Genomic DNA, 26,745 nt, shown 5'->3' with positions numbered 1-26,745 from the left:
TATCTTCCTCTTCATAAGCCGTTTACACATCTACCACCCGGCTAAACCATCGCACCTACCTCATTCCCTTCACTCTGTCATCACTCTTCCACGCCTCGCGGCCCCCTGAAGGCTTCATGAAGGGCCATTATCTGTAAGAGCAGCATCGCACCAAAGTGACAGGTGCTTATCGTGAGTACTAATGCATTACACATCCTGCCCTGATTGCCACTGCCCTGAGTAATCCGATCCCACTGCATTCATGCAAATCACTTTCCAGGTTTCTTTACCTGGACAGCTGATCTGCGCCAATGTGAAGAGGACCGTCTCCATGGTGACGTTGTCATGGAGACCTGACAACCGGAGTGTCTGGCTGACCGAGGCTAGCATGTGTCCAAAGGTACCGGGGCTGACCAGGTGAAAAATTCTTCTTCTTTTTTTCTGGGGTGCCGAAGGAGCTTGACTGTCAAAAAAATAATAATAATAAAATCAAAATATGACCATTTCTACCCCTTTTCTTTATCTAAAAATAAGATACTCAGCTCAGACCCGGATTAGGACATCCTTAATATGCACCTTAAATTGGAAATTCGATCCAATATTTTTGTCCCCTGATCTGATCCGAGTACCTTTGTGGTAAGTATTGGCCGATACCAATCAGATCTTTTTTTTTTTGTTATACGTGATAAAGCCATGAAAGGTGAGATCAATTATTCGAAATGACCAACTGTATTATTTAGTTTAGTGTCATGTTTAATATCTTTTAGTACAATTACACACTCACTGACCTCCCTGACCTTTTGTCTACAGTTACTTTAGCCCCACCAGGCCTAATGTCTCACAAACGTCTCTAAAAATGAAGGTTCCTAAACGGTTCTTGGCTTGGACATGCAGTTCTACTAATACTCTTCAATATATCTATATAGTATAGAACCTCATAACCCCAAGCCCCTAGAGCTGTGCACTGTTTACCGTAGTGGATCTTACTGCTTAACACTTATTTAACTGCATGCTTAATTAACTTATGCTAAAACATAATTAAATAAATTTTTTACTTTAAAATTAAAAAACCTTTATTAAAATGGATTTATCGAAAATTAGGTGCAACTGTGTTTATGAACTTTTATTAACAGTCTGAGCTCCTATTATATCTTGTAAACACCAACCACTAAGTCAAAGCTTGGAGCTTACCCCCAGCAGCACTTCTGTAGCATCCCAGCTCCTCATAAAATAGCGGTAAATTCTGGGATGTATTTTGAAGGACTCTCCACACACACATAATTGCTGTCTAATAAAAAACATGTATCTCCAAAGTGGTGGCTTTGCAGAATAAGAGGTCAGTGTAAAATAAAAGTTTATTCCAAGTACTCTAGAGCATTTCTATTGGTCTATTCATCCAGCATTGTTTACACAGTGTACAGAGCAGCTCCAGGGTTCAAAACATTTCAAAAGGATACAAATGGAGATACATGTTTTTCTCTTGATTTTAAGGTAGTGCTAACACCTGCATTTGTGTCTCTTTAAATGAGACACACAAAAGCAGACTTGTGTGCTAATAGCGCCCTCTGCTAGATAAACTTCAGAATGCAAACAGTGAATTAAAAAAACAAACAAACAAAGAAACAAAATGAATTAAAGACGCCCTAAATTTAAGCCCTGAATATGCTTTAGTACCCTCAGCTTCTTCCTCCAAAAAGTACTTCCACAATAAATGAGCTATGCTGCATTTGTGTGCTGTCTTAAACTGGGAAATACAACGGATATAAAAAGGTGTACACACCCCTTGTTAAAATGCCAGGTTTAATGATGAGACCAAGATATACAATTTCAGAACTTTTTCCACCTTTAATAATGTAACCTATAACCTGTACATCTCAAGTGAAAAACACAAAAATGTTAAGGGGGAAGAAGAAGTAAAATAAACTAATGTGGTTGTATAAGGTTATGTGGTTATATGGTTGAAGCACCTTTAAATGTTATTACAGCACTAAGTCTTTTTGGATAGGAGCCTATCAGCATGACACATCTTGACTTAGCAATATCTGCCCACTCTTCTTTGCAAAAATGCTCCAAATCTGTCAGATTGCGGAGGCATCTCCTGTGTACATCCCTCACCTTACTGATTTTCAATCAGATTTAGATGTGGGCTCTGGCTGGGCCATTCCAAAACCTTCATCTTCTTCTGGTGAAGCCGTTCTGTGGTTGGTTTGGATGAATGCTTTGGGTCGTTGTTGTGCTGAAGGATAAAGTTCCTCTTCATCTTCAGCTTTCTAGCAGAAACCTGAAGGTTTTGTGCCACAACGCTAGTATTTGGAACAGTTCATAATTCCCTCCACCTTAACTAAGGCCCCATTACCGGCTAAAGAAAAACAGCCCTACAGCATGATGCTGCCACCACCATGCTTCACTGAGGGATACCTTAAGCAATTATGGCCCAAAAGTTCAACCTTAGTTTCATCACACCATAACACATTTTCCCACATGCTTTTAACAGAGTTATGTCTTGCCACCCCTTACCCCATAGCCCAGCAGCCAGAGCAAGCTGACAAACCTTATTTTCGAGCCATTTTTGAGCCAAACACTACAAACTGTTTATCAGGATTTTATCAGTGATTTAAAATATGCTTTTTCAGTTTTGAGTATTTCGGTCTTTCCTCATTCATCAGGATGTGAGTCTGGTCTTGTGTGACCCAAACTTACCGCGCGGTGGCGTTGCAAAGATGGCCGCCAAGTAAATAAGGACTTTGCTCAGTGTTTTCAATTATTGTCAATGCGTGTGGAAAAGCCTTGCTGTTATCACAGTTATCAGCCTGGTCAGAAAATGCCTCGGTCAATCAGATTGTGAGGTCGGGACAAACTGTTGTGTAATAAAGCAGCAGAACACGAGAGAGTGTTGCATTCTGAAATAACAGCAGACACAAGCTGAAGATGAAGATGATTATTTTTCAAGCATCTGATATATTTTATTTACATGACCTCTAAGAACTATCTATACCTACTCAGTCATGCACTAATCTAATCCGCCAGTCATGTGGGAGGAGTGTCAGTAAATGACAGGCTTCCAGACAGGCTGCTTTGAGTATTTCTAAACCTGCAGGTTTTCCTAAAGCTCCTGGGATTTTCAGCACAACAGTCTTGTCTCTTCGAAATGGTGAAATTAAGAACACATATCCAGCGAGAGGCAGTTCTGCGGGTGGAAACGGCTTGTTGACAGAGATCAGTGGAAAATGGCCCACACTTTGGGCCTATTAGTACCAATCCATCATCACTTGTTGCTGAAAATGTGCAGCGCTTCACGGTCACGACGGACCACTCTCCTAATGGTTACTACCAGCATGATAAAGCAAATCCATCCATCCATCCATCTATCCATCCACAAAAGTAATCTCAAACTTCTAGGATGTGTTCCTAAAGATCTGCTGGAATTACATGACAAATCATGTCAACATGAAATTGAAAAATTGTGTTGCTATGGGAACACAAGAAGATGACCAAAACCATGTTCTCTGCCAACATATATCTTGGTAAGAGAAAGATCTAGTTAAGATATCTAATATTTCTTATTTTATTATAATATTTAATTTAATAATTATATTATATTTAATTCTATTATTATAGTATCTTTTATTTTTTATTTGTTATTGTATTATTCTAGTAATATTTAACGATTGTTTTGCTTACATCTAGATGTTTTGGTCTAATACTCTTACAATTCCAGGTATTTTTTGACTACATTTATGATTACTTCACCTAGACATAATTTTTGCAGTGATGTGCTCACATGAAAATTATGCTACATTTGGCCCATGCTAAAGTAGCTAAAGCAGAAGTATGCTATACAGAGTAGGTGTTTTAATAAGAGTTTATTCAACATTACAGAACAGAAAGAATAAAAGCAAATGATAGCGGAACACTTAAGATTTACATACCTGCCTGCAGATGACAATGGTAAAACATATTTGTATAAAATAAATGCAGCAAAATGTAAACTACTACCAGCAGTCTGTAGTTAGAATGGCCAATATGTTGTTCATAAATATATCATTTAAAGAGAAGTGTTCTTCTTCTCTGTTATGTAAAGTATTGTGCAAAATTCTTCATATTATGTGCTTCAAATCCTTAAACGTGTTATTTTTCAACTCCAGTACGACAGTCCTCTTGCACTGCTCTAACACACCTGATTCAGCCCAAAGAGACCTGACCTGGCTGAGGTGCAGCAAAACTGGGACTGTGCCGTGCAGGTAGACCTACATAGAACTCAGGCTGGGAAACTCAATACGATCCCCATTTCTGCTGTCAGAGCACACCTCGTGGTTGGAGAGAGAGAAGGCACTGCTAGCTTTTGTGTCAGCAGGGTGGTTTGGCATTTATATGAGTACTGTTTCATCGGGACATGGTTTAAAGGGAGTGAAGGTTGAGGGGTCAGAGAGCGATGCGAATGCAGGGGTGTTTAAGACACACAGGAAGGATTCCTCGGTTAATCTGGTGAAACTCCACCAGCTGCAGCAGATCCATAAAGAGGGTGACACCGTCATCCATTGTGTAGTGCTGTCTGCCACCCTCCTCGTACTAGACAGAGAGAGAGAGAGAGAAATAGAGATGTTGTATAGGTAAGCATAGGCCTTTTATTTACTATCCAAGATGTGTATACACACACATATATATATGGCTCTTTCCGATGGATCCAGAAACATACCTCAGAATCCACCTTAAACCACCTCAAGAACATTTTTGCACTTCTAACATAATAGAAACATCCTACTTCCACCATACCTCATCCTCACTTCAAAAAAAAAAAAAAATGGAAAGAGAATATTCATCATATTTATCTACCTTACCTTTTATCTTGTTTATATGTGACCGGACAGTTGAGTCTGAGACTTTTTCACTAGTTGTACCCATACCTGTACCTGTACTGTGACTGTATGTGACGTTACTTTGATTTGATTTGATCAAATTTGATCAGATTTGAAGAAACATAAGCTAAAGCGTTGGAACAGTCCTCACAGCCTGCTGATATGACCTCTGAAAGCTTGTGGGTACATCATCAAGAAAATCATATTCAAATATTTGTTTTTTCTTTACCAGTGATTGTTTTGCACAATAAATTATAATCAGATGGATTATTTATTCCCTTATATAGGGTAATCGATCTGTCACCATACATTTCCCCCAACAAAATGTAGTTCTTCCTCCCCATAGGTCTCTCTCTTTACAGAGCCCAGTGACGTATCAGGGCTTTTACTTAGCGATGTAAACACAGCATATCTAGTGTTGAGCTCAGAGGGTAGATTACACTTTATTTATGCTGAAATATGGATTAAATCTCATAACCAACTCTCTTTCTCTCTCACACTCACAAACACACACTCTACACACAGAGCTCTTAGCTTTTAGCTTAATCCAGCCCTGTGACTGATCATCCATTTAAAAGTTGTTGAAGCGTTTTCTCTATTAAAGCTTCTGAGTCCGAGCTTTGTCGTGTTCGAGGATAAAGTTCTCAAAACTGCACAGCGGTTAGTGTATAGGATGATTTGATGAGGAATATACATTTACCAGCACTTTTAAGTTTTTATCATCCATCCATCAAACACACAGGAAACACCCACGGTAAACTCACAGGAATAAGGAGGTAGTGCTTGGTCTTCAGTTTATGACACAGAGACAACACGAAACACTGCGCATGCATCTGACTGTCCCTGATCAGAAACATCCTGCAGAGAGATGGAGAGAGTCAGACATATAGTGCTACATGCATGGCTGTAAGCTTTGCTGACCGAAAGGGGAGGAGCTAATGACCATTCTTACCCATCCACTTGACCCTGCTCCTCCAAAAGTCTCTCAGCTTCAGTCCGGGACACACCACCATGGAACCAGGGTTGTGTCTGATGCACAGCTAAAATACACACACACACACACACACACACACACACACACAATTATATTGCATACCTTTACAGTGTCAAATTGGCTTAGCAGAGATTACCAAGTTCAGAGCAAAATGCAGCCTGGAAGGAACCATCCCTGCATGCTTTCCCTCATCTAGCTCACCTGGCTCAGGTGTGCTTGAGTAGGGAAACCTAGAAGACTATGTCATGAAGTCGAGGCTGCAGGCCTATCGAAAGCCTTCGTTAATACCAGGCACATTCTTCAAAAAAGCAACAAGCTTCAGTGAAGTAATGGCTAAGAAGCGCAGCCTTCTGCTGCTACACCTTAGGCTCTGGGGTGTAACTAGTATGTGCAGAGAGCATGGGGGCCCCAGAACTGGGACTGGGAAACCCTTCTGTAAAGGTGTGGTTCATCACAAGTATCACAAGTATCCACTTAGCCCAGATGAAGTCAATCAGCCAGGACCTGTTTGTCCACATTTTGCTTCTTCAGAGTAGGACTGGAGCTACAAGGCTAACTTTGCTATTAATCACCCAAACCTTTGCAGAAATGCCTGCCCACACACTTCTATAATCCCACTTAAAACACACCCAGGTGGGGGCACCAGTGAGCAAGACATGGCGTGTGACGCCGTTTTCGGAGCTCCTGCAGAATTGGATGTATAAAACATCTTTTTCATATTAAAAAACTAAATAATACTTCACCAAAACACCACTAAGGCGACCAAAACTCAAAATTACACAGGAATATCCTGTGGATGGCAGCAAAGCAACGGATATAAAAAATAACCCCCCTTTGACGCACAGGACTTCAACCAATCCAAACCAGGCCACATCCGCTCGGACTGTAACTGTAACTTCAGGTATGACCGCCGAAGCGATCAAGTCAGATATCCTAGTCTCAATGAGGGAAGATATATCCAAAATAATACAAGAAGAATTGAAGTGTGCATTTACTGATGACTTTAATGCTCTGAAAAGTGAGTTGCAAGCTGTACGGCAGAAATCGACAACAGCACGAATGCAATCCGCTCTGAAATGGATCGCATGAAAACAGACCTGAAAGATGTGGCGGGAGGTCTGTCGATATGGTCTGACAAAGTGACTTTGCTACAGAATGCTGTAACTGTAAGAAACCTTAAAAACACACCCAGGTCTTCACTGATGTCATGTAGACCTATCGTTTAGGGCACTGTGAACAAAATGAACAAAGCTACACTATGTACTTGAACTTTGGGGGCAGCCATTTCACAAAATCTAACAGCCCTGTAGCACCAGAGCTAAACTAAAGAAGAAAATGTGGATACCAAACTAGTCCTGGCTGTGTAGAAGAGGCTCTTTGCCACGTCCACTGACATCCTATGCTACAGACTACATATAGGATCAATTTAAAGCCTCTGACTAATTATTTTTATCATAATCTAATTCTTTTGATGCTCCACTGACTTGTAATACAGAAATTAGCAAGTTTAAGTTTAAGTTTAAGCAAGTGTAAGTTTGGTTAAGCGTACAGGACAATGCTGAACTGCGTAACACTGTACCTGTACTGTACTGAGTCATATGTGTGTATTAATCCTGTAATACTACTCTACCACCTTAGTCCACATGATCTCTTTCACTTTCATATGCTAGTTCTGTAGTTCTGTATTCCTCAACTTGTCCAGAAAGGCACGTGTAAAGCATATCCTTTAGCTATGACTCAAAGTACGAATTACACTTCCCAACTGAAAGGGGAGCCCAGGAGCAAGTAATACCAAATCTGGCATAATGCTGCTTTAAGGCCTCTGTATATTTCTCTCTGTATAGAGATGATGTTTGCCTGGCTGACAAACAAACCAGTGCAGGCATCGCATGGAGGCTTGGTTTAGCGTGTCACACACTAACACTCCACCTGACAAAGCATGTGATTGGTGGGTGCTATAGAGGCAGCACTTTACAGTGAACAATCCTCTTCCGATAAAGCATAAAATGCCACAGCGACGCCTGCAGTACTGGAGCGTTCATACGCAACAGCCAAACAAAACCACATAGAGTCTGCAAGCTAGTAAGCACACGAAGGTGGGCTTTGACAAAAGTGTTTTGACGAAAGTATCTCAAGACCTTTAGCTGTCTGACTTTGACCATAGCTACAGGGTGGGGCTGTTGTGTAGTTCTGAAAGACTCACCAGTAGGTCGCGGCCCCTGACCACTGCTGGGTAAGCTGTAGCGTAGAGCTTCTCTCTTCTAGAACAAAACACATAAAATGCCTCAGAAATTGTTCACAACACTGACCACTTAATTAGAACCACCCTCTGGAGCACCGTATAGGTCATCACATTTGTCCACAAACTGAAATCTGTTGTCCACAAAATCTGTTGCTGCACAATTTGTCAACCTCCCTGTCCTGCATTTACCAGGCACCACCAGTCCTATCTGCCAAGGGCCAATGTTTTTATTCCAGGTGTCCTCCTGTTTAGCAGGAATGACAACTTGTAGTCACAGCTGCTCTTTGTGAAAAAGATTGGACCATTCTCAACACAGAAGTGACACTGATATGGTAGCCTGTCTGGAGCGTACAGTTTATGTACACTGCTGTATCAGGCACATTCGCTCCTGTGTTATGCCTGTTCAGTTCACACACATGCACTTTGCATGCCCCCATAAGGGAAAATGTTTATGAATAACTTATTAAGAAACCTAAATAAGCTAGGATGAAATTACTAGTTTAAAAATTAGGACACCACAAAAAAACTGAAGATTAGCACACCCCCACATTTATTACTACTCAAAACATCTAAAATTAGAATCAGGTGCAGCACATTAGCTGCAGATGATCAGAACATGGTCAGAGGGCATTTTTGAAGGAGCCTGTCTTACTTACCCCTTTTAATAATCTATAGTCTACTGGCGGGTCGAAAGTGGTATTCCAAACTTCTGTTGCCAAAGAATAGCCTCACTAGTTTGTACAGATGTTCCTGTAGTTACTGAGTAATGCATCTTAGTGTGTAATAAGCCCTGGAGTGTTAAGGAGTTAAACCTCAGACATTTAGTCTGGTTTGCTCTTGATGGTTGAAGTGAGTGGAGTGGTGAAGACCACCATGACCACAATCAAAGAGCCTTCTGAGGCCTTTAGAAAAAAAGAGGCCTTTAGAGGTCTTTAGATAGATGCTTATGAGTCTGAAAGGGGATTTAAAAAATCTCAGAACACTTTGAAATCAGTCGTTCTACTGTCCACGAAATAATAATAGACAAAATTACATTTAATTTGATATATTTGAACACATTTCTTCCGTTTTATTTATGAAATATGTATAACTGCATATTACAGTTATGTACTACCTCCATCTCTCAAACAAACTGTTAAAATGCAGATCAAATGCCTATATGTAAGAATTTCATGGGTGTCATACTTTTTTTCATATAACTGAATACTGTAATATTGTGTCCAGGGCTTAGTAAGATAATGAGTAATAAAAGATGTACAAACACACCCACCCTCCAGTTGTACCCTTCTTCCTGCTCTGCACTCTGAGCCTCTCGAGGGTTCAGGATCACTCGCCCTCCACTCTTCCCAGAGAAATCCATGGCTACCATTGACTCCTCACCCTCCTGTCATAGGGAACGAGATGAAGAAATCAGAATCAGGCGAGTGGAAGAGCAGTCAGGATTTTAAAAGGCTGAATCAACCCGTTAACGGGGGAAATATTGTGAAAGAGAGAAAGGGAAAGTTGTCGGGATGTGAGATCTGTGGAGAATATCAGCTAAAGTGTGAAGGTGTTGAGTGCATGTCTGTGTGTCCCACCCCCAGAACAGGTTGATAGATGCTGCAATTCCTTGGTGCTTTGTTGCTGTGAGGTATGAAGTCAGAAACTGCGGTGATGCTGCTTATGTGTGTGTGTGTGTGTGTGTGTTTGTGTGTTTGTGTGTGTGTGTTTGTGTGTTTGTGTGTGTGTGTGTGTGTGTGTGTGTGTGTGTGTCTGTGTGTACCTTGGTGTCTTTTCGTGGCGGGATCTGTAGTTTGGGACTAGTCTGTGATAACAGGTAATTATACTGTAGCTGCTTCCCATACTGAAACACACACACACACACAGTTGGTTAGAAACTCCACTCCTTCCAGTAACTTCATCTTACTGGTGTACAGTCCAGCCCCAGAATGAAGCCCTTCATCCGTGATCAGTTATTGACCACAGAGCTGTCCATATAGGTAGAGGGTGGGTGATAAATGGTGGGTGATAGCTGATGGTTTACAGCAGGTAATTGTACATAAACGATGGGAGGCAAAAGTTTGGGCACCCCTGGTCCAAATTTCTGCTACTGTGAATGGTTAAGTGAGGAGAAGATGAACTGACCTCCAAAAGGCATCAAGCTAAAAAGCTACATTTTAGGCAAGATTGGTATATTATTATTATTATTATTATTATTATTATTATTTGTAGCATTTTAAAGTGAAAAAAGAAAAGGAACACCATTCATAAATTTGGGCACCCCACATGATTTGAGCTCTCTCCAATCATTTTAACCAAGGTCCCAGACCTCAATTTGCTTGTTAGGGCTAGAACTAAACACTGGTTAAAATGGAACTGTTGGGCTGCAATGAGTAAAGATATGCTGGAAGAGAAAGCTGTGCGGACTTTTCTGAAAAGAACAGTTCTGTTAAGCACCGGAGTGGTTTAGTCATGCTTTAGGCTTGTGTTACAGCCCAGTGGCATGGGGAACATTTCACTGGTAGAGGCAAGAATGGATTTGATGAAAAAGCATGAAATTTTGGGAGCGAACACCCCAAACAAGCTGAAGATGAAAAGAGGGTGGCTTCTACAGCAGGATAAGGATCCTAAACACACCTCTACATCCACAGTGAACTACCTCAATGGGTGCAAGGTAAAGGTCTGTTCCATGGTGTAGCCTGAGGACCCTAGAGGACTTCCGCGAGGAAACATTTGCGAATTTGAAAGAGACTTGGATGCGTTTACAAGCTGTCATACTTGCCAAAGTGACTGACTGTGCAGGGTGCCCAAACTTTTGCTTTTTTGTTCTTATTTGACTTGCTTAGCTATTCACAGTGACGGATACTTTGACAAGGGTTCCCCAAACTCTTGCATGCAGCACTGAAATGTGTGTTTTGCCAGTACTGCATGTGTAATAACCAACACTGTTGGTAATTTAAATTACCAAAGAATAGCCCCTCCAGTTTGTATAGACATCCCTGTAGTTACTGAGTAATACACCTTAGTGTGTAATAAGCCTTTCTGCTTTAAGGAGCTAAATAAGAACTACAATGAACATGGATACACAGGTAGGCTGCTGTGTCTGTACCTTAAACACTCTGAAGGCCGTAATCCAGCAGGTTTTACACTGTTCGTTGTCAGCACACAGCAGTTTAAGATCTTGAGAACGGAATCTGTCTCTACAAGACTGAGACAAACACACACGCACAAACCAACAGGCATGATGACAACAAGACACATACACACACATACAAGAGACATAGCGTACATGTTTTTTCTGTAATCTACCAAGGTTTTCTATTCCGAGCATTATACAGGGTCAGTGTTGCTAGTGGCATGACTTACCTTAATGCAGAAGGTGTGCACTTTAGGGGAGCTGTAGAGTTTCCGACTGTTGGACACAGTGTACACACTAAGATCCTCCAAATCTGCCACACACTGAAGGTGTCGAGGCTCCTAAATACACACAATACACAGTACATACATGTATGCCAATAGCATTGGGGTAACACACTCCATTATATAAAAGGCACAGTTAGATCTGTGCAGTTCCTAGTGCATTACAACAGAATCCAATACACTCGCCTTACTCACCTGTAACCTAGCAATGACCAGTTATTAAAAAAATCATATGCAAGTTTAACATCCTGAGTAACAAGCATGTGTAAAAGAATGACCTCCTAAAGAAATAATACCATGTCCTGACCACCAGTAACCCAAGCCAACAAAACAGCTCCAGAGCGCCAGTTTGGACGAAGGTCAATGTATTCAAGTATTTAAGGCTGGCGTCTTTAGTCAGAGCACAGTTAAGCTCTGCAAACACAGACAAGGAGAAACTGATCCATGAGGTGTGGGACAGAGAGCTGTATGACCCTCACTGTATGAACGCAGCAGCGCTCGATAACAGATCGAAGCTGTTTTACTTTGCAGATTTGAGGAAACTTTCTTGTCTTGCTCTGAAAGCCTAATACTACCATGTCTAATATCAGTTCTGTTGTATGAGATCTGTGGTATAATCGCAATGATACATCCAGAGTCATGCTCTGCTGTGGATACAGGCACTGGTGTGCTGATCTCTAGCTTTTGGACTACGAATATCTCGCCATATACCATTACTTGTACACAATAGAGGGCATGCATTGACGCCACACTCCCGCTGGAACATGCCCCTTTTAGTCGGACTGAGTGGCAAAGCATTCTGCAGCACGACTGCAGCGTTTATGAGGAAAATGTCAAGCCGGGAATGAAACGAGATTATCTGCTCAAGTCAAAGGTAACTGGACTTGACAGCTATCCATCCTTATTACTAAAGAACCAATGCTCCATGGACAGTGATGTGTAGTCAGGAACGTCCAGCTTACCGAGGCTCATAAAGGATAAAACCTCAAATCTCAGAGCACAAAGTCAAGTGAATGGTCTCAGGAGTGTTTTTAACTGTTTCAATTGTCAGGCACAATTAGTAGACTGGCTCATTTGGGTTTTACTTGCTTTCCCTTTTAATTGAACTTAGCATGTCACTAAATTTGCAACTATGGTACCTGTTTTCAGAGTGTTACTACACCACTCAGTGAGTTCCCACATGTTTAAGTGCCTGGGTTATAGTTGTTTCTGTGAATTGCAGCAATCCATTAGCTTCTCTTCTCTTTAGCTTTTGGCAGTCTGTAAAAGGATAGTTTAGAATTCCTGCTGAAAGTGATTGTACAGTACAGTTGTGCAGCTTTAGCGGCATTCCCACTGAATGCTAATGTCTTTTTGCCACTCAGTGGGCGTGGACACAGAGACCCTCTAAAAGTACACAAAAGTGTTCTACCATGTAATAGACTGGGCTTTAAATAAGCGTGGCGCTGTGTTCTGACCTTAGACGAGCCCTTGGTGGAACAGTAGAGTCCAGATCGTCTTAAAATGAAGTAAAGTTTCTTCCAGGACTTCTTCCCTGCTTCTCTTACATGTAGATACCCCTGAATTTCTGGACATGAACCACACTTCAGCATACTCTAGACACACACAAACACACACATATTTACAAAGATGGAAATCCAGCTGAAACTAGAAACAGAAGCAGTCTGCTGATTCTAGAAATGAGACCATGAGATTATTACAACTATCATTTAAGCCTGGATATCACCTGTGTTTCCAAAAGCTAACCTGGATGAGTTGGGAAGAGGTCATTCCTGCCTTGGCCTCAGAGCTGTCAGAGATCATGTTGTCCGGGAAATATTGCTGTGTGATTGAAAGAAATTTAGGACAATAGAGGAAGAGTTACACATCAGGAACTTTATACTCCACCAATGAACCATCAAGCAAACCCAGTCATGCAGTGGGGAAGCTATGCTCATACACAGAAGGCTATCTTGGCTATTGGGCTACCTGCAGCCATTTTCTCAGACGGGCCTTCATTTTGAGTTGAAAGCTGAAATCATTGGTTGACTCAAAGGGTCTATGTTTATGTGGCTGGAAATACATAGACCGGCCATTCCTACCTACTCATTCATGCAATTAACATCCAATCATGTGGCAGCAAAGCAGTGCATAAAAGCATATATGAGCATATATAGCAAATACGAGGCAGCAGCTTCAGGTAATGTTCAAATCAACCATCAGAATGGAGAAAAACTGTGATCCTATCCTATTGAGTTTGAGCGTAACATGATTGTTGGTGCCAGACAGGCTGTTTTGAGCACTTCTACGGTGTCTAGAGTTCACTCAGGATAGTATAATAAAGAAGCGGCAGTTCTGCAGAAGGAAATGCCTTGTTGATTAGGGAGGTCAACAGAGAATCCTACAGAAAAGCCAGTAGCAAAGGTGGACCGGAAGGAATGTTTCCAACACCTTGTGGAATCCATGCCATGAAGAATTGAGGCTCTTTTAAGAGCAAAGCTAAGGCCCTAGCCAGCATTAGTGTAGTCTTCCTAACATGCTCTGCAAATGTATGCTGCACAGCTACAAACAGTAGTAGCAGCTTTGGAGATGGTCTGTTTGGTTTGAAAGACCCCCTTTAGGCTTCACACTGAGAGAATTGACAGGAGCAGAGAGATAAAAGAAGGTGACATGCTGTCCTGTTTCATGCAAGCTCTTAAATAACCCAAATGGCTGCCTGTTTGAATGTATAGTGAAGTGGAAAAGTGCTGGGGGTTATTCAGAATTAGTAACAGAGAAGGCGACTGCAGTGACTGACTAGGAACGGTAATGACATAAGCAGATATGTATAACCATGAATGGCCTTTTTTATTAGAACAGCCATATTAATAAGCTATCTGATGAAGTGTTTATTCTCTGTGTTGTACAGGATTTATAAAACCAACAATGAGGGGAGCATCTGTGTTCATACCGCTGTTTTCTTGAAGAACTCATACTTGGCATAGTTCTTGCGAAAGAGCAGCTTGGTGTCACCGTCTTGCGGCCAAGAGGACTGCACCTGGACCAGCATTTCATGGTCCTCCAGGCAGCGGTCTGAAACACCAACACAACCACATGAAGACTGACAAATATAAATACATACATGGACAATATATACATGGATACACACAATGTAGGTACACAACACTATTTAGGATGCCACTACAGTGTTTTCCACATGTCTGAAACAACCCTGAGGACACATCTGGAGGATGATGGAGGATGCTTGATCTACACTCACTGTCTACTTTATTAGAAACACCAACTTTGGGCTTCAACTCACTGGGTACTTGTGACTTGAGTGACCCAGTGATTGGAGTGATTCAGTAAGGCGAGAAGTCAAAGAACCACCTGGATGCCTCTGAGAGTTGTTGCCTGGATAGAAGGTTCCTCAGAAAACCTTTGTTTAGAATATATAGAATATATATAAACCAAGTAATGCAGATTTAAAACCACAAACCAGTTCGCTTTCCGCTTCCACCAGCCAAGAAGAAGACAGCTGAGGCTGCAGTAGCCACAGCTCACCAAAACTGGACAGCTGAGGACCGAAACAGCGCTCTAACGGCTACTTCGAGCATGATAATGCACCATGTCAGCAAGGCAAACCTCATGTCAAACATATCTTGGCCTTCTTAATCACTGGATCTGAAGCCAGTAGAACACCATTGGTGCAAAGGTGGACCGGAATCTCAAAAGGAATGTTTCCAACACCTTGTGGAATCCATGCCATGAAGAACTGAGTCTCTTTTAAGAGCAATTCCAAGGCCCAGTATTAGTGTAGTCTTCCTAACAGTGCTTTGTATATGTATGCTGCACAGCTACAAACAGTAGCAGCAGCTATGTTGAATATACATTAAAAAGACTGACAGCTATTTTTATAGTTCTTAGCGTTCCAACACTGGAGCAACACAGTAAGAAAGCAGTTCCGGTTACTTTCACTAAAGATTTTCTGTCCTAATAGAAGTGCTTCGCTCATTAAAACTAATCCTACACCCCAAAAAAAGAATTAAACATAGATCAGCAGCTTCGTTGACATAAATATTTGACTTAAACATGATTAAAAGCGTTGTTTTAACATTCGCTGATGGATTCCAAATACAGATTCACCAGGTTTTACTGCTCTCTTACAGTTAAACATTCAGCTAAAACATGTCCTTGTAATCCTCATATGTTCATCAGAAATGTTGGAAGTGCAGGTGTCTTGACACTTTTGTATAGGGAACATTTAAGTATAGAGCCAAAACAGCAGAAACAGTTGGTCTTACCCAGCCCCAGCGCAGGGTGCTGCTCAATTAGAGCCCAGTTCTCTTGGTCTGCGCAGTGAGCTGCCTGTACCAGAATATGGCACACATCTCTCACCGTCGTCCCTGACGAGACCAACACTGAGCGACTGCGAGTGTCCTCCCCAAACACTCTCACCACCTACACATACACATACACATGCAGAAAGAGCTGTGTAAACACTACCACAGTGCATTGCAGCGCATCCAACAATACAGACAGCATAGTGTTGACTTGCTTGAAAGGACACTTTTATGAAAACACAGGAAACATGCAGAAAGCTCCAATACAACATGCTGTCACATTTCAATGCAGCTCATTTGGTTCTGGAGTTACAAGGACACAAAGCCAAAGTGTATCTGAATGTATCACTGACAGAACGTTAGGTAAGACAGGAATCTCAACATGAATCGTACAGCACTCTCAGCTTCCGTCTGTCACTCTTCACCCCCCCCCCCCCCGAGATTTATGAGAGGCTACAATGCGTCAGCCCCATTGTGTAACATAATGTATGAGCACAAAAGAGGATAAAGGGCTGTATGGATGGGAACCTTTTTTGTTGTTGTTGTATGGAGTCTTTCAGTCAATAGCAGATTTGCACACCTTTGTCTGTGTATGAATGCTTAATGGTTCTTCCTTACAGGAGTGTTTCAGGGTAAAGTACACATAGTGTTAAATGTATACTCAGTTAGTAATGTAATATATTCAATATATGGACAAGGAGAGCATAGGGACACCTACATACCTACAGGACATCCCATTCTAAATCCATAGACATTATTATGGAGTTGGTCCCCCTTTGCAGCTCTAACAGCAGATTTGGATAAGTCTATCTAATAGATTAAGTCTAATCTAATAAGATTAGTCTTATTGAGTCAGCAGAAACCACTCTCTGTAACTTTACATGATCTGACACTGCCTGGCCAACAGTTGATGGTGGAATATCTAGGAGGGAAGAAATTTCACCAGCTGACTTGCAGTTGCAATAGTGGCTCCTAGTACATACAGAACCACGCTGGAGTTCAGTAAGCTCTTTAGAACCTCTCACTCTTTCACTACTGTGTGAAAAGGCAGACTGCATGGCTAGGTGCTGGATTTTACCTTTTTAAAGGTCTACCATTTTTTAATTATTATATATATATATATTTTTTTTTTTTTAATTAATTATTTTTTTTTTTTTTGCATTTGACACAGTTAAAAATGACCTCACATGCATTGTATGTCATACACTAATGGTTAGCAACTGGTTTTGGTGTGCTTATCCTGTCTGTTCACTTCGAGGAGGACGTTCACATAAATAATGGCCATTGCAACATGCAGCATGACAGTGCAACATGTCAGACAGATTATTAGGTTCAATTTAGGCACAAAAACTCATTGACAACTTGCAGGACTGTCTGTGCAATGTATGAAAAATTGCTAGAAAAATTACTAAAATTACTTCTACTACAGAAGATCTGTGGACAGTAAGGGTGTGACACTGTATGCATTTGCCCCAACCTGTGCAGATATTACAGTTTGGTGCATGACGTATAGAAGAATAGGTGGTCGCCTATGTGTGCAGATTAATGAACACAATTTTCTAAGCATGGGTTCCACTCAGAAGACGTAAGCTATAAGCAATTAGAAAGTTAGCTAGATGCCATGCAAAGCTCAGCTCAAGCTTATTAGTGTCTGGCTATGGTGAGTGCAGTTGACACACAGGAACTAGAAGACCTACCTGCTTCTTTTAAATCAACAAGGGTGTTTCCTTGGGAGGGTTGGAATTAAAGCAGCACTATGGAGAATTTGCATTTCTTGCTCCTGGGCTCCCTCTACAGCCAGGAAGCATAATAGAGAGCTACTGTAATTTCTCCAGAGATACATAGTTCAGTATGCAGGGTGTGGAGTCTGAAGTAGCAACGATAGAGACGCTATTCTCCCTATTATAGGTCAGTGGAGCATCAACATGATTTTAAAAACTGTTATTTTAAGGTACAAATGCTCCATAATGTGGCTTTAAGTGTTCACTGTTTAAGTGAAGATTAACATAAGGAATGCGTTGTTTAAATAAAAATATATCCTAAAAATGATTTTAAAAATATGATCTATGTGAGAGTGTATGTTTAAATGTGTATGTGGAAAGAAATCTCACTTTATGCATTTATGCTGTTTTCTGGGCCAAATTTGCACTGAACAAAGAGGTCCAAGCTGTGGTGGGAACCGAACTTTGACCTCTAGTGGGCTCTCATTACTCTTATTACTCTTACCATCACTGCCATGACTTTATTAAGTTTTGCTACACCATGATTATTATATTATGATCCCCCTTCAGAGTCTTGGTTCCTCCCAAGGTTTCTTTCTCCAGCTTTGAGGGAGTTTTTCCCTGCCACTGCCGCCGTTGGCTTGCTCACTGGGGGTCTTAGATTTTTCATGTCTTTTTATGTTATTTCTTTTTCTTTTTTTCTGTCTTTTACTAAATACTGATTGTGTAAAGCTGCTTTATGACAACAATAAAAGCATTGTAAAAAGCGCTATACAAATAAATTTTACTTGACTTGATTAGTGGGCAGCAGGGAAAAATGTGTGTGAGGAAGTTCCTTAAAATCATGAAACCCTCTTTGGAAAAACATTTCCTAGAAGTGTGAGATTGACTGCAAGATTAGATGAACTACAGAAAGCTGATAATCACTAGACTGGAACTGTTCAAAGACTATGATGATCACTGACACCTAAAACTGAAAGCAAAACAAGACATATGTTGAGCTGACAGTGTTCATCATGTTTATCAGCATTTTCTAGCTCCACTAATCTTAAACACAGTCTTGCACTGCTTTATTACACTTTTTACACTAACCTATTTTAAAAGATATAAACACTCATAATTCCCCAGCCTAGCCCCAGCATAAATGTTCACTGAATGAACATTTAGTTCATTGGCTTGTTGGATCCACATTCCATTGATTTCACATCCGTGTGAAAAGACGTGAAAAGACAGCAAACACAGTTGCTGCACATCTGTGTAGAACATGCGTGCAGTATTTAAGCTCTTCCTCTTCACTGCCAGTGTGAGCATTGCTCTGTTTTTCTGAACTACGGTGACAGTTTTCTTCCTCACTGATCAATGTCTTTATAACCCTTAATGAGGGTCCAAGCACCACAGGTTGCTGTTGGTTCTTCTTTGTTTTCTTCTTCTTAGGGGTTCAAGCATCAAAGGTGAGGGAACCCTGTTGTTTTTGTCAGGGCTTTTCTTCTTCTTTATTACTATTATTATTATTATTATTATTATTATTATGAGGGGTCCAAGCACCGTAGATGTGGAAACCCTATTGTTTTTGTTAGGGGTTTTCTTTTTTTCTATTATAATTATTATTATTAGTAGTAGTAGTATTTCTATTATTATTATTATTATTATTATTATTATTATTATTATTATTATTATGTGTCCAAGCACTGAAGGTGTGGAAATCTTGTTTTTTTGTTAGGGTTCTTCTTCCTTTTCATCAGAGGGGCCCAAGCACCAAATGTGTAGAAATCGTTTTTGTTAGGGTCTATAGTGCTTATAATTATAATAATAATAATCATCATTGTTTTTATTATTATTAGTTGATGAAAGATTCAAAAGAGAGAAAAAGAGAGAGAGTGGAAGAGAGAAAGAAGCTCTTCTCTTCAAACTAGATGAACCAGTATTCCTGAGCTGTCAATCAAACATGCAGACAAGCCATCGCAGAACACACAAAGAGACAATTAGACAGAACACGCACGCCTGCGCACACACTTACTCACACCCTTACTCACACACTTACTCACACATGACAGGTTCATTGGTCCCTCCACTCTGAGAAACTGAGGAAGACGTGCGAGTCTGCGTCTGAGTGACAACTTTCGTGCGAGGCGAAGGTCATATTTATATTTAATGCCTTTCTGGGTGTGTTGTTGTGTGCGCACACAGAGAATTGACGACAAAAACAATGCCCCCGGGGGTGTGTGTGTGTGTCTGGTTGGACTGTTTTGCTCAAAGGCAGATCTGGCACTGTCTCATTATTGTGACTACTGAGCACTTTTATTGCCGCAGGCAACCACCACTAACTAAAACCACAGGATATTTATTTGTTTAATGAATTAATTATTTATCCATCCACAGTCGTGTCAAGTTAGGAAACCCTGTGCTCTAATATCTGGTATTTCCCCTATTGGCTGAAATAAGTTTAGTTAGATGTTTGCTATAATGATCTGCCAGTCTCTGACATCAACTAGGTGAAAGTTTTTCTCACTCCTCCAAGCAGAATTCTTTCAGCTGTGTGATGTTTCAGCTCTAGTTTTTAGACTGATGGTCTTAAATTTTCCTCAAGCGTCCTCTGATACAATAAAGAATTCCTAGTGGATTCAATGTTGGAGAGCTCTCCAGACCCTATTGCAGAAAAGCAGCCCCAAACCATGACATTTCCACCTCCATGCTTCACAGCTGATATGGGTTTTTGTGCTAAAATGCTGGGTCTGGTTTATGACAAACATGTCCTCTGTTACTGCGTCCAAGTAATACAACTTCACAGTCATTTGTCCAAAGCACATAGTTCCAGATGTCCCGGTCTTGGTCTAGAGGTTCTCTGGAAAACTTTAGTCTTGCTCTGGGTTTCCTCTTGCACACCTCCCATGAAAATCATGAAACGTGTGTGGTCTATTTCTGAGGGTAGATTCTGTACTTCGGCTTCAGCTGTGGCAAGAGCTACTTGTAGATCCTGTGATGACATTTTAGGATTGTTGGAGACGTCTTTACTCTTTAGCTTGTGGTCTGCTGTGGGAAGGAACCTGCTAGGACGGCCTGACCTGGCCATGTTGGCAGTTGTTTCACTTGTGAGTGATTTAGTGGACTGTGGAACAGCTGATTTCTAAATGTTCTAAGATCTTTTTAAACCCCTTTCTTCTTTCTGAAAGTCTCAAAAGCTCTTTGGATCTTACCATGGTAATAACACTCATTAAACCAATCAAGGGCAAACCAAACTAAACGTCAAGACTAAACGTGAGACAACCTCCTCTAAAATCCTTTCTGAGCATGTTCTAACTATCTGCAGCTGATGTGCTGCACCTCATTCTAATTTTAGGCACTTAAAGCAGTAATAAATGTGGGGGTGTCCTAACATTTTCCTCACAGTAAGTAGTATTAGTATTAATTACATTTTACAAATGATTGTTTCTTCAGTTGTATGTGTTAATTACATTACCCATCTCCCAATATTGTCCAAGCAATCAGCTGTCCATAAATATATTAAAAAAGACATTGTTTAATGGAGTGTCTGAACTTTTCACATAACAGTATCCAGCCATCCATCCATCCATCTACCTATGTAACTATCTACTGTCTTGTGAAAAGATGATTCAGACCACACTTACATGAGTGTCTTCATCAGAAGGTGTGGCATTTCCCACCAGGGATCCAATCCGAACTGGGGAGTGGGAGGGACTGCAGAGCTCAGGGAAGGGATTGGGTATCGAGGGCATAGAGGAAGGCCTGAATTCTCCTCTAGAGCTATAAAATGGAAAATATTATTCAGCACTAATAACACTGATATCTAAAGAACAAAGGTTTGTGGAGTTACATAATCTCCCCCTTACTCCACATGTAATCCATCAGTCAAGACATGTTGCTAGCTAAAGGCCACACATTTCCATTTCCCTTGAGCTGCAAAAGCCTCTTAGCAACAACAGTAGCAAAGAAGACCCCAATCTCATGCTGGCTGATTAACTACAGTTGAGGCAAGAGAAAATGGTGCATGTTTAAGCCAACCTTTGCCCAAACTGTTGCTCTGAAACACAAAGAAGTTATCATAGAAAAAGGACCTGTGGTTGATCCTGATAGCCAGGGGCTGTGAGCGTAGTGTGGATGGATGGATGGACATTGGGGCGTTCTTGGTTAGAGACGTCTTGTCTCTGGGAACCGATTCAGTGTCCTTGAAAACCTCCAACCAGCGGCGGTCTACCTGCATGGCTCTGCAGACTCTACAGAAAGAGAGAGAAAAAGAGAGAGAGAGGATAAGATCTTTGTTTTTAGGACTGCATGCTAATCATCGGCAAGGTCACAGTTGGCGAGGGAGCTCCCCAGTATAATAAATATAATAAGAACAAGAAGCGTTAAGTGTTAGCGGTATTATGCGAGAATTGGATAATTCCGTTTTACCCCACTGCCATAAATCCAAATCGTGCTATGAGCACCACCTTGTGGACATCTCTAAATGTGCATTTGTTGACAAGCTGAGAGATACAGAACCGGCATCTGAAGCGGAAGCGTTTTAATACACTGCAATGTGCTTTTCTCTCTTGCAGCCCTTAGAAAGATCACAACAGTACTTGTCTTTCCTTGAAAGTTCAGCCAAAGTTAACTTCCAAAATGACATACTTTCCTACACCTGAAGCCAGGTCAAAACAAGCACAGCGTATTCTCTGCCAACAGCCTCTCAGCAGTCACACCTTGCTGGAGTGTTTGTCATTAATCCCACGGTTACGCTACGGGAAATCACACGCGCCAACCAGACAGTCCAATCAGGCCAGGTGACTGAGCAGTGCACCAGGAAACTGGCACACACACACACACACATTGACTCGTAGTCATGTGTGAACATGCCATCTCACAAACAAACACATACACTCACTGCCAGACAGATGTCGACTCAGTTAACCGACACACTGACAGAAGGAAGAGAAAAACAAATCCAGCATCCTCATCAGTCTCGTCTCGTTACTAAGAATTGAGGTCATTAGAGGATCTGACCGAACTGCTTTTTCTGAAACCATACCAGTTCAAACTGAGTGCTTTAGGGATCATGTGTATTTTGCTCAAAATAAATATACTGTATATCACTGCTGTCCAATGACCACGGTTTGAACTCTGTAGCTGCTCTGAACACTGTTTGAATCATTCTGGACAAATAGACCAATAGAAATGCTCTAAAATTGCTTTTAAAAATTTTACATGGACCTCCATTCAGAGTTGAGAACAATTTTGCCTTCTTCTGTAAAGTCAGCATTTTGGAGATAAATGTTATTTATTGGACAGCCAAGATATGTTCTTTTATATATTGTTTTTTTTTTTACGGAATATGTCCTGACGAATAAACCAATAGGACTGCTCCAGATCCTGTGAATATCTGCAGAATAATTCCGCATCATTTAAGCTACTCTTTCATTACATAAGCCCAGTTTCTGACTGATGATTGGTTACTCTTTTATTCAGAATGAGAATGCTGAAAGGTGGGTGACCTTAAGACCATGACCCCTTAAACAGCCTAAAGACTGCCGACGGGCCGAAAGTGTTATTACAAACTTATACTATCAAAGAAGAGCCCCTCCAGTTTGTACAGAAGTCCCTGTAGTTACTGAGTAACACACCTTAGTGTGTAATAAGTCTTGCAGTGTTACGGGGATGAAGACCTTAAAGGTGCCCTAGAATGGAAAGCTGTATTTATCTTGGCGTAGTTAAATAATGAGAGTTCAGTACATGGGAGTGACAAACCATGAAGCTCAAATGCTGTTGTCTCTGCCTTCAAAATAAAGTTCAAGTAAAAGAGGTCTGTCAAATGAGCCAATTCCAAACCCCCCAAACTGACGGTGCTAGCCAACCGGCTTTACCATCTCTTCTCCTCTCAAAAAAACTCATTCAAAGTAATAATAATTCATAAAAAAAAAAAACGGGACTACCTCAGACTACAGCTAACCACATAACGTGAACTCAGGGACTGCTGCGTTTTCTCTCTATGAACACATGGCATCGAATCACATTGAGCTAGCCGGCTTGTAGCAGTGGCCTGCGCGTTTACACTAACAACAAGTTGTGTAACAATAATTACAAAACAAAAAAAAAAGGAAATTAAGATTAATTTGGACATGTTGACAGTGCTGAGAATGGAACTTGATTTCTGTAGATAGCCTACAGTTCATTTCTTAAGCTAAATGATACAATTCACACTTGGTTTTAGCTCTACAGCTCTACAGACTTAGAAATAATAAATCCAATTGCTTTAAGGTCACACAATTACATCCCTAACAAATGGCTATGAAAACATTTTGAGAATCATTCTGGCTTCATAGAGAGTCATACAAAATACCCAGTTTGCACCATATCTGTAGAGAATCTAAGCCCATGACAATTCATTTCCCTCATGTCACAGACATGACCCACGTGTTTAGAAAGGACTTTAGAAAGACCCACATGTTTAGAAAGGATCTTAAATAAATCTCAAAATCACATGTTTTTGTGGGAGTCAGAGCAGAGCTTGCATCAGATCATTCATGAGCCCACCATAAAAGGGAACACGGCTTGTATTAGTCCAAGGCCAAATCATACGATTGTAGATAGACGTGTAAAACCACATCTGAGCACTTCTGAGCCTCCACAACCAAAGTGACATAGCTTTTATGATGTTGACATCAGAGAACAGTTCGAAATATTGAGCAAACATGGTCCTGTTACCTTTAAAAAGAATTGTAGAGTTAACTGAAACTCCAGTTGTACGTTAATTCAGTTTTAAACATACCGTGATTACATTGTTACAAATTACATTTTACATTTGTTATTAACTCTGAAAGGAGGTCAATGTAAAATAAGAGTTTATTCCAAGGTAGTTTAGAGCATTTCTATTGGTCTGTCCATTTAGAAAATTGAGATACATGGAGATATTTTTCATTGGATATCTTGAAATATTAAATAAGGAAAAGTTACCATAGCGCAAAAGTCTCAGTACTTTTAAATGCGGCCCACAGGAGGCCCATGGGTTCTCCTTATTTTGTTCAATTCTGCCAAAAAAAACTCATTTGATACAATTTTTGTGACCCTGTCAGTCACAGGCCCCATAGAATCGTCCTCCAGTATGGCGCCCCTGTTAACAGAACTGGAAAGCTCCACCGCAAACAGTCAGTTCTTTATAAAGGTCATGAGGTTGCCAGCTTAGATCCGGTAGACAGACTGGATGGGATCACAGGATGATGTAATTTTGTCAGAATGGTAAACAGAAAGTGTGAGACACCTGAAGCCATTGTCCTGGAACAAGACTGATACCGGCCTGCCTGGAACAATGGCGGGTAACCCAAGGTGCTGCTCAGGGGGGTAGGAAACGACCAGCAGACATCAAAGAGGATTGCTCTGATGTGATCTGTGCTCATCTGAGAAAACTCCACATTTTAGGAACCTCAGTAACACATGGCACCATAAGCATAAACGTACCGTCATGCCAAGTACTGCAGGTTCTCCATGGAGATAATGGGCCAGAAGCTAGACAATGACAGTGATGAGGCTGAAGCTATATTTCTGTGAATATGCCATGTTTTTCATCTAATGTTTCGTCAATATTTACACTCAGTTTTTATGACATAAATTAAACTGCATAATTTTCAAAAAGAATCAGATCATTTTCTAATGAATCATTAAATCGACTAAGCTCACAAACATCCCTTAGAACTGCCTAAACTCTTAACAGTAAAAGTGTGTCGGAGGGCTCTGAGCGATGTCAGAAGAATCACATTCGGGTCCATAAAGAGGTGTAAGAGTGAGGTCTAAAAAGAACCTTCGCTTGATGTTTTGGGGTTGTTTTGTTTTTTTTTTCCCAGTTTTAAGGTTCCTCACCCTCAAACATCTCTATTACAAACGTCCTTAATGAACCTATGAGTGGCTCTTCTACAGCATCACTAATGGAACCATTCTTTTTTAAGAGTGCTCAAACACATATAGACTCAAACAGCCATGAAAACACTGAGAATCATTTCCACTTCATGAAAAACCATTAAAAACACCCATATGATGATCCATCTCTCCAAAGTCACAGACAGGACAGAAACGTCCCATAAAGGACAAAAAAAAAAAACACTGACCAGGGGAGTTCAAGAAAACCCACAGAACCCAACAATAATCCTCATCTAGTTACATTTTAGACCCCAGAACTTCCACAGTAAAGGGAACATACCATACCTCAGTGCTCAAGGAGTCCTGTGCGACACTCACACTGCTGCCGCGAGGAAGATCCTGTTTGTTGTGCGTGCATGTGTGTGTGTGTGTGTGTGTGTGCGTGCATGTGTGTGATCGCTGGTTTCGCTTGCTGGGAGCACACCTTGCTTGTAGGGGTGGGGCCAAGGCATTGGCAGGTGAACCGGTGAGAAGTTCACTCACTGGCTGTCGTCACTAGTGAATCAAGAAGTGTGTAAACAAGTGCTGTGGGGCGGCCTGCAAAATATCGGGTGAGCTCGGGATAAGTGGAGACATCAGGTTCAGTAGGATATCAGATAAAGTGAAACACGTGAACTTTACTGGGGCTGTACTTTGATTTTTTTTTTCTTTCCAGCCAATAAAATTGTGTGTGTGTGTGTGCTGGATATGAATGTACTGCATGTTATTATTAATTCAGAGCATTATATTGGAATGTTTTTTTGTGAACTTTTAGACTTTCAGACTGATTTACAATGAATCACTTGAATTGTACAAACACTACTATCCTAAAGCTTGGACTCACTATTCTCTATACATTTGAAGTCAGTTTTGAGTGGAATAATGCCATTTGGTTGCAGACGCATAAGCTATAAAACATTTCTAACAGGCTACTCCCGTGTGTTTTTTTAGGTACACGCTTAAATATAAAGGAGCTACAAAGGGTTCTTTGAGGGATGCCATATAAGAATCATTTCTGATTCCATAAAGACCTATTTTTGTAAAAGAGATGTGCATGAAGAACCTTTGAAAAATTGTACAAAGTAGATGCTGGGTTGGTTATTTGCCAAAATATAAGGTTCTTCATACACACAAGGGCTCATATGGCATTGCTCAGAAAACCCTTTCCAGCACCATTATTTTAAAGAGTGTATATAAAACAAACGATCATCTAGAAAAAACAAAAAGGGGAAATGATGAAGTGAGGTGTGGACAAATAATTAAGCTGTATAATAATTAAATGGTAGCTTCATTTTAACAGTGAGAGATGGAATATCAAAAAGAAAATCTAATAAATGAAATAATATTTAAATAAAAAATAATTTGCTGG

General features: G+C 40.7%; 1 protein-coding gene across 1 annotated transcript; it reads right to left on the bottom strand.

The window, feature by feature from the left end:
• Nucleotides 1–3,849: 3,849 nt before the first annotated feature.
• grb7 (growth factor receptor bound protein 7) lies at nucleotides 3,850–25,749 on the bottom strand. The gene is made up of 15 exons (XM_072678927.1): nucleotides 25,683–25,749; nucleotides 21,566–21,724; nucleotides 21,119–21,254; nucleotides 15,733–15,889; nucleotides 14,400–14,521; nucleotides 13,217–13,291; nucleotides 12,928–13,065; nucleotides 11,417–11,527; nucleotides 11,160–11,258; nucleotides 9,834–9,914; nucleotides 9,342–9,455; nucleotides 8,033–8,090; nucleotides 5,788–5,875; nucleotides 5,600–5,693; nucleotides 3,850–4,548 (listed from the first exon to the last, which is right to left on the bottom strand). Exons 2-15 carry the CDS (start codon nucleotides 21,709–21,711, stop codon nucleotides 4,402–4,404), a joined length of 1,566 nt encoding a protein of 521 aa, XP_072535028.1. The 5' UTR covers nucleotides 21,712–21,724; nucleotides 25,683–25,749; the 3' UTR covers nucleotides 3,850–4,401.
• Between the last annotated feature and the right edge of the window lie 996 nt (nucleotides 25,750–26,745).

The sequence above is a fragment of the Salminus brasiliensis genome, chromosome 5 (genome assembly GCF_030463535.1).
Source record: "Salminus brasiliensis chromosome 5, fSalBra1.hap2, whole genome shotgun sequence".
NCBI lineage: Eukaryota > Metazoa > Chordata > Actinopteri > Characiformes > Bryconidae > Salminus > Salminus brasiliensis.
This window is presented reverse-complemented; position numbering and strand designations above follow the sequence as displayed.

Bases quoted from the DNA above. Each gene is read 5' to 3' on its own strand.
- grb7 (XM_072678927.1), bottom strand. From the start codon at position 21,711: ATGCAGGTAGACCGCCGCTGGTTGGAGGTTTTCAAGGACACTGAATCG. The intron at 14,522-15,732 runs GTAAGACCAACT...TTGGTGTTTCAG, and splicing joins GCACCCTGCGCTGGGGCTGG to ACCGCTGCCTGGAGGACCAT. The intron at 13,066-13,216 runs GTTAGCTTTTGG...GTGTGTGTCTAG, and splicing joins CCTCTTCCCAACTCATCCAG to AGTATGCTGAAGTGTGGTTC.